The 9,546-nt window shown below is 37.0% G+C and overlaps 1 protein-coding gene across 1 annotated transcript; it reads left to right on the top strand.

Annotated features, from left to right (window-relative positions):
- Positions 1–2,812: 2,812 nt before the first annotated feature.
- On the top strand, positions 2,813–5,929 carry LOC144432565 (uncharacterized). Its single transcript, XM_078120807.1, has one exon. The coding sequence runs from the start codon at positions 2,900–2,902 to the stop codon at positions 5,447–5,449; it is 2,550 nt and encodes an 849-aa protein (XP_077976933.1). The 5' UTR covers positions 2,813–2,899; the 3' UTR covers positions 5,450–5,929.
- The last annotated feature ends 3,617 nt before the right edge of the window (positions 5,930–9,546 follow it).

The following is a 9,546-nucleotide window of genomic DNA, read 5'->3' as shown; positions in this document are numbered from 1 at the left end:
TATAAAATGTCCAGGAAATGTCCACTATGTAATCAACTATTGTACGTAACAATGCCAAAAGATAAATTGTGACGTCATGGAAGACATGATTCAATATCAATATTATACTAGAATAGTTTTGTGTAAGTATTTTCATTTGAGTAAACATTTCATAAACTCAGCTTGTGCTACTTTGATATATGCGATGTGTATGTATGATATGCTAATGAGATAGAATGGGTGTAATCACAAACTTGCTGTATTACGTACCCATGGTATTTACATTAATATACTAAACACTGACCTGAAAACAATATCCACAATGTCATCTAAAGTGGTTTACAGACTTATATTCTGAACGATTCTGTAACGATATTGTTAATATAAATGTTTTCTTAAATTATGAGACTTAGATATATTGTTTACCATATTAGAAATTCCAACACTTCTTTAAAATACAATCTACTCCAATTTACAACTGCAAACCTGCAATGTCGATTTCTATGAGGAAGTTCGAAATTGCATTGTTTATTATTTTTTGCCATTAGTCATCACTGGCTTCCATTGTCAACTGATGATGACCTATTTATGAATATTAGTGGTTATTTTATATCACAAATTTTCTTTTCCTAAGAAACAACACTAGTATACACACCATAGCAAAAACATTGTACCTTGTAGTATGACCTTTGAGATACCTTGACCTTTGACCCTGGATACCCATAAATAAAGTGTAATGTCTATACATAGTATAATACATACCATGTGTAATATGAACCAATGAATACTATGCAAGCTATGTAATGATAATCATAAAACATATTGGATATTTATCGGTGTTAGAATGTCTGCAGTTATTGACCAAACCACCATTATTCACAAATGTGTGCTTCGCTGACGAAATAGAAAGTGAGCTGCAAGTCTTCGTATTCTGTGTGTTGAAGAAAGTCATCTTTCAAAAATGATCAGCATAATATAAAACTACATGTGCGTTATAATCTTTGTCAATCATTTGATCTACCAAGCCGATCAACATTTGTGGTCTATATACTAAAGCCCCTGTCCAATTATAAAGTCTTTATAAATACCAGTCGTTGCATTTTGTAGGGACTGTTATTCTTTCCAGTAATGAAACAACGATAAATTGCTTGTAATAGGGCGAGTTTCCAGTAATGAAACAACGATAAATTTCTTGTAATAGGGCGAGTTTCCAGTAATGAAACAACGATAAATTGCTTGTAATAGGACGAGTTTCCAGTAATGAAGCAAAGATAACTTGCTTGTAAATAGGGCGAGTTTAATACTTGTACGTTGAAGCTTATTTGATACTAGAAACATCTTTATTCGTAGTTAGAAATCCCACGTAGATCAGTCATTGCATTACATGCACTGGCATCGATCAACGTGAAGGAATGAATATTGATATTCAAACCGGAAACTGACATCACTAACTTCTCCTTCGCCAAACATGTATACGTTTACATTCAATAATCCCTTTCCTGAACATTGAAGAAGATACCCCAGCCATGGACGAAATAATTATGAAACGATTAGGTTCTCTTAAATGACAAATTCAAGATCACGTTTCACTCTAGTTGTATAACATGCTGTGATTATATTCCAAACCATCCTTGAAAAACACGGTTCAACCTTCGTATGACAGCATATTTCCCAAAGTTGCGGTAAAAAAATGAGAGGATTTCATTCTTGTCCATACTATCCCGAAGTAATCTCACGTGATGCCAGCATAGCTTAAGACCACGCCTAAGACCAACATTTGGCTTTGATAGGCACTGAAATAAACATAATTTGTTACCAGTTTCACTGTTATTTGAGTCGTGGTTCGTTAGTACTGTAACCTTAGGAAGAATTGTGGCTCGTTTAACTGTAAGGAATCCACTGTAAAGGCACTATCAAATGTTGACTGTCTACTTCAAAATAATAAATGAAAAAGTATCATTACGGTCATGATTAGTGAAAGAGATCAGTTTCCATATTTCAACCAGCAGACATCATTGTAACTTAATAACTGTAGTTGACATTATGAAAACCTCTGTCGGCCCTAACTATACAATCAAAATACCAATGGGAATTATTCTTTATGGAAACACATTATATTGTTGCATATTATTATTACATATTTCTTTGTCTGTATTACTAATTTCTAGCAAACTTCCTTATTGATCACATACATACATACATACATACATACATACATACATACATACATACATACATACATACATACATACATACATACATACACACACACACACACATACATACATACATACATACATACATACATACATACATACATACATACATACATACATACATACATACGTGTGTTGATTGAGTGAAACCATTAACATCACAAGAAAAGGAAAAAAAGCAATGCGAATACACACACCCCGTCACCTTCCGTTAGATATGATTTTGCGAGTTAGCTTTTCAGTGACGTGATAGTTTATTTGAATTGTGATAAATGATTCTAGATTCATTAAAAGTGATATGTTTGCAGAAATTTCATATTCATATTTCAATCATGTGACCAGTTATTACCGAGACAATATTTACTAAATAAGCCTTATAAGGTCATGTGTTTGCATGTTTATTTCATAATAAATCTATTAGATAGTGTGAGATTTGAATTAGATACGATTACAGTTACTATACATGAAGATTAACGATCAATAACTTTCACTTGCTGAAGTGGGTGTATGTACATGCAGATGAGACGATACAGGCTTGCTGTGAGGCCCTTTTATTTTTACAGGGAAAAGGTCATGAACCGGGAACCTTCTACTACAGCGCAGCTGCACAACTCTGAATCAGTTCGGTCCACCATTGTTGTTGTCCTGAACCGTTGTACTGTGGACAATTATGTAAAAGACAATCTGGATAACTTGCTGAGACAATGCTCTTTCTGTGGTACACTTTCTTTTTTGCTGTAGTATTTTGGACTTGTTCAAGAACCAATGCTGCTGACCAGTGCTTTTACATTCAACCGAATGATACGACCGTAACTGAGGGCGGAACAGCAACGTTCGATTGTGTTGTACATAATGTCACTTGTTTTGGTTGTTACCTTGCCTGGTCGAAAGGGTCTACTACTGAGCTGCTAATACTAGTATACGGCAACGGGACCTTTGTTCGTGTTGTTTCCGACTCTCTTCGCAATAGATTATCGATAACGGGTAACAGTTCTCTAGGGGAGTACAATCTTAACATTGTGAATGTCACCAAAGAAGACGAAGATAAATACCAGTGTGTATGGTACAAACCAACAGGTACCTTTTCAGACTTTGCCACTTTAACAGTGTTAGTACCACCAAGTAAACATTTTCCTGAATGTTTGGCGGAACCTGCCACTATAAATCTTACTGAAGGAACCAATATTACACTTTTATGTCGTTCAGAAGGAGCAAACCCACAGGTTGAACTCGAATGGACGGACATAACCCCGAGAGTGAACAATACTACGGTCATAATAAACAGTTCTATCACCGCGTTAGCTCAGTGGGCCCTTTCACGGTATGACAATGGAAAGCAGTTTGAATGCATACAAAGTGGTCACAGTGCTTTTGGCGACCCTCGTACGTGTAGGGTCAATCCATTGAATGTGTGGTACAGACCCAGTGTGACCATTGAACCATCTTCAGTGACCACAGATTTAGGAAGTGGAGTTAATTTTACGTGTTGTTTCGATGCAAACCCTGAACCGATAGTGAAATGGTATATTAATGACGTGGAGGTCGAAGATCCTGACATCATACGAGCAAACAACACAATAAACTATGAACTTCGACCTATAGGGATAGAACACAATAACACTAACGTGACATGTACTGTTCAAAATTCTATCGGCATGGATTCGGAATCGTCTTTTATTCATATTCTTGTTTATGAGTCAAACGACAGTGGTGGTGATAACAGTGTTCGAAGTGACAACGCCCAACAGCACACCTACACTGAGCTCGTCGCTACTATGGGAGCAGTGGGTATTGCTGGCATTGTTATCATATTCGTACTTATCGTATTTGCTGTCCAAAGTTGCGGTACGAAAACATCTCGAAAAGTGAAGAAGCCAGGTATAATATGTGATTATGACGGTTTTAAATTTTATGATTTTCGTGCAGTACAATCGGGAATGGATAACCCTATTCAAGACAAGTACGAATTGACAGAGAACATTAGTATTTCGGAGGTGAATAGCGCCACCACCGACGATATTGTCCAAACGACAATTCCAGATATGCCCCATGACTACGATTATATCGGCGAGGTCGGAAACGTCTTTGTGGAATCTGTTTCGGACGAACAGTTGGATAGCAAGAAAGACACAAACCCCGAAATTCTATCCGACCATGGTGCTGCTTTTACTCATTTCCGAACAGATGATATGGGTCGCCAGGGTTCGTTTAAATTAGCGTCATTTGGAGATATCACCACTCTGGAAAATGACGCCAGCCTTGACCTTGGTGACATCGAGATTATCGAATCTGACGATGGACGATCAGAGGGCGACGGTGCCAGTGGTGATTCTGAATCTGATAATCAATTACCCCTTCACACTCTTCCTGAACCTCACTATTTTGTGCTCGAACAAGAAACTCCAAAGGATACACCTGTCGCTACAATATCGGATGAAGGCACTATGGCAACCAACAATACTCTTCCGGCCTCGCCTGATATTCATCATTATGAGAGCATAGATGATATGCGGGAAGATGAAAATACAAACAACGATGAAAATGGAGGCGAAACTCCTGTTAGTGTACACTATGCTTGGTCATCTTTGGGTGATCGTGATCATAAAGACCAAAATCCTGCAAGAAACCTTGCTACAGAGAGTGAATCCCCCAGAGTCGAAATCGACACCGGTGATCATGACTCCGTTAATAGCATAGAGTTAAGTGACACTGAGAAAGCTATACCAAACATTTACGAGACAACGCCGGAGATGACATTGAAGAAACCCGAAGTACCTGGTGATGACCCTGACAACGCCCCCTCTGTCTCTAGCGATATTATTGATATTATTGATAATGATTTCGATTTTTTACGTTTACACGAAACCGATGATGCCGACATTTGCGACGACGACAATGACCATGTCAGTGGTGGTGATGATGATTATATTTATATAAGTGACCAAAACGAAGACAATGTAGTCATTTCTGCTCCGGAATATGCCAGCAAGAATGAGTCAAATTCCAATACGAATACGTTGACAAGTAGTGTAGTTGGATCATTGTCTGACACGGAGTCAATTCATTCCACGGGAGACAATGACAACGATGAGGACAAAAACACAAAAATGTCGTCCGAATCAATCCTCAAAACAATTGATACCGGCAGTGATACCAGTAATAAAGACGAACTACTTAAGAATAATACTCTATGCACAGACATCCACCCTGATAAACCAGAACGCAACGTTTCAGCAATCGAAAATGATCATTGATTTTCGAGGTCACTCTCCTCATCCTTTTCCACATTGATTAAATAACCATAACATGAACAACCTTTATCGGCTCCAGACAGTATGAATTTCCGTCCGTCTGTAGAAGTTGATAAAACCACTTTCTTCCTTGTCTGTGATAAAACCGGAACAATGAAAGCTACGAAACGAAGAATTAATTAAACTTTCAGTTCCGTAAACATCGACCATATGTCTCTACCATATGTGTAGTCATGGAAACACTGAATGACCTATGCAACCCAAGTTAGCTTGTAATCATGAAATATACAACATAAATCAGCTTGTAAACGTACTGTTATAGAATATTTACCATTTTTATGCATACAATATATACGGACGTAGCGGGTACGCGGTGAAATACGGTACAGTATCAAAAGTTCCGCCCCCGGTGTTTATTTTCAAAGTTTCAACAGGTGTCTATTGAACAATTTGCAATTTTAACGCGAAATGTTGAGTAAAGTTTGTTATGTAATCAGATAACAATTATGCTTCTTCAGTTTTATTTGACTAGCCCCCCCCCATTCATGTGACGCAATGGGTAAAGTATTATGGGATGTGTGTATGTATGTATGTATGTATGTATGTATGTATGTATGTATGTATGTATGTATGTACGTACGTACGTACGTCGCTTATTTACGTATGTACGTACGTACGTGTGTGTGTATATATAATAAAGTATGTATGTATGTATGTATGTATGTATGTATGTATGTATGGATGTATGTATGTATGTATGTATGTATGTATGTATGTACGTACGTACGTACGTCGCTTATTTACGTATGTACGTACGTACATACGTACGTACGTGTGCGTGTATATATAATAAAGTATGTATGTATGTATGTATGTATGTATGTATGTATGTATGTATAATGTATGTATGCATGCCTGTATGCATGTATAAGTGCGTACGTACGTGTGTGTGTGTGTGTGCGTGCTGTGTGTCGCATGCATGTCACTGTATGTGCGTGCTCGTGTTTGTATGTGTATCTGTGCTTGCCCTATAATTACTTGTACTTACAATATTTTATCTCTCATATCAGTTTTAACCAATATATGCATACTGGTAAAAATGGCTTTGACATATTGATAGTAGGTCCGTTACCCATCTGGCAAAGTGTGCTCAAAATGATCGAACACTCGTGTAGAGTTGAAGAACATACGGTTTGAAATATGACGACGCAGGAAACGTGACCCATCATAAAAGCTCTTGACGAACAATCTATTTTCAAAGCATGAATTGAATATGTGTTACAATTTGACACCCGAGTCACATTACTACCACACAAGACAGTCTTCATTACCGAACTGAGACCTCCAAGAGACTTTAAACAGACTGATTATTATGTATTTAACCTCGGGGAAGTGAAAGATTACGTTTACTGATGATATAACATTACATTGATCATAGCAAAACAGTTCCGCAATTTAACGTCCTGACTGCGTCCACCAATGTCATACATACTATTCATTTTTGTTATGTCTGTAGATGAACACATGAGTAATAGTGACTTACGACATTTTTTTTAATCTTGTGGCTATACACGGTGAACATGAGCGCACCTGATACAATTTGACAAGTCAACCCTCGCATTCACTCATCAAATCTATTTTCACCACCCAAGTCACAAAGATAGAGACAAACTTACTTACCTCGTTGCAGTTATTCAATGGGAAACACAAAGTTCGCTTATTTAAATTAAAAGTGATATTAATACATGTAAAACGAGTTTTAATGGCTACGTACATAATGCTCATATTATCGTTTATTCGCCTCCATTGCGAGTCGAAGAGTGACGTAGCGCCACCAGAGTTTACATAACCATGTTCTTTTGTTTTCTGCATACACGCCATGCAGCTACATGTACGGACACTCAGTTACTATGTTGTAATTTGTTGTGGCGTATTTTGTGAGGTAAATTATACTAAGTATGTATTTATGTCTTAGAAATTTGTTCTTTATTAAGTTAGTAGGTTTATTGAGAGTGTAGAGTTTCATATTGCGATTAGAGAAAGTAAAGAGCGCACACTAAGAAATGGGAACAGTTTCTGAAAATGAAAACTAAGAAAAGTTTCCAAATACAAAATGTGAAATTTCTATTTATGAAAAAGAGATGCATATCTTTGTAATAAAAATGTTATTAAATACAATAAAAGTTAGCAGGTTTAACAATGATGTTACATTTAAATATTATGCTAATTTCGAGAAATTCCAATTCACTAGGTCAAAAAAATATTGATTTTAAATGAACCTGTCTATAGCAATTATGATATTTTCTTTTTGATTTGTACATTGTTTTGTCTTCGCTCGTTACTTTCACTCATCAATATCCAGTTTGATAATCTCATACAAAACATATCATATTGAGTTAGGTTTGGGGACTACAAACTATATTTTATGGTCCTGGTCACACGACTCGGATAAATTGGATTTAATCATCTATTCTTGACTCTGGATTCGTAAATTTTAATATTTTGTTTGTAGATAAGCTAATACTATTTTTTTCCATGTTTATATTTTCAATACACAATTATTATCATTGTACACCGGCCTCCTCTCACGTGGTAGGGGTTGGCCGATGTGTGAGGGCGCCCCGTCACGGTGTACCTAGACTAGTGACATCATAGAGAGGCATAAAGAGTCTTTCCATATGGGCTATGCTGCAATAATTAATATTGTCATACCCTATACTACCCGTATCAAAATGTTGCGTTGCTAAATTTGCAGTTTTTATCAGGTCTGGGGTACTTTTGAACATACCTTAGATCGTGAAGGCTCCGTAATTAATGTTGGAATTTCAGGAAATGTCCGAGTTTTTGGCAGGTAAAGCGTAATTTAGCAAACCGCACATCTTCATCGCACGGTACTTTTGAGTTGGTACAGTTGGAATTGAGTCGTTAGTTATGCGTTCAATCCCGGAACGGAAAAATAGCTCAAAAACAAGACAGCAAAAAATCAAAATCAAAACTAACATTAAACAAGTATTGCAGATTTGCTGAGAGTTATATTCAAAGATTCATCGATGTGGGCGCTCTATCTACATCACAGTCGTATAAAGAAGAGTCTACTGCTACGAATTTTTCTCTCTATGGTGAGTCTAAAATTTATGATAAACAGGCTAGTACTACAAGACAGTTAAGAGAATAATAACACTGATTGAAATCTGATAGTTATAACTTTGTATTTTTAAGTTGGAAAACAAATGTTGGGGCGGGGGAGGGGTGTAATCTGACAATACATTTGCTTGATAGATATTTACAGTTGAATATTACGTTTCTATGGCAACTGCCGTTGAGGGCAGTGTCATTCGCAAGACTTGAAATTCCGACAATATGATCACTCTCACAAACACAATGTCTCCAGCATAACGGGTCCGATACTAACTGGCAAAAGCTATGCTCCTAAGCGTTCGCTGACCCCTGAGATCAAATCTTAATATTTACTATTTAGTTGTTACTATTTATGCAAAGGGGCGTTGCACTCCTTTATCGCCTTTTAAGCAACAGTGCGTATTCCTGCTCAAGAACCAAATATACAGAACTCGTCACGAGTCAAGGGGGGGGGGGTGATACTTGCACTTTTCCAAACTCAGTCAAATTTTCTATTAATACTAAACAATATAAAAACCGATGGGTCACATCATGAATTTATTCAATTTGCTGTTTATAATTTTTCATCAGACAATTATTATATAATTTTATGCCATGATGATTTCAAAAAGATTACCTATGAAAAGTTTCAAATACTAAATGTGGAGTCGTGATGGTCGAATGGTTAGAGTGACCTGCTGAATTGGAATCAGTAAATTGTAGGTTTGGGAATCTCCGCTGCCGTTGTTTATGGCTACAGTTAAACCGCCATTGTGTCCCAGTCAATCCAAGAGTGAAGTTTAGTGATAGAGTATGCACTTTACGCTCATTCACACAAGCCAGTGCACATAATTCTGCTGAAGCAGGTGCCGTAAAGAGGCACGTGGTTACGACGTTGGTTACGCCTAGATCCCAGTCTAATGAGAGACCACAAATGATCATGAACTACGTTCATTTTTCAGTACAAAATATCAATCGAGCGA

Source organism: Glandiceps talaboti, chromosome 3 (genome assembly GCF_964340395.1).
Source record: "Glandiceps talaboti chromosome 3, keGlaTala1.1, whole genome shotgun sequence".
In the NCBI taxonomy this organism is placed as follows: Eukaryota; Metazoa; Hemichordata; class Enteropneusta; family Spengelidae; genus Glandiceps; species Glandiceps talaboti.
This window is presented reverse-complemented; position numbering and strand designations above follow the sequence as displayed.

Coding starts and splice junctions, on each gene's coding strand:
- LOC144432565 (XM_078120807.1), top strand. CDS start 2,900: ATGCTCTTTCTGTGGTACACTTTCTTTTTTGCTGTAGTATTTTGGACT.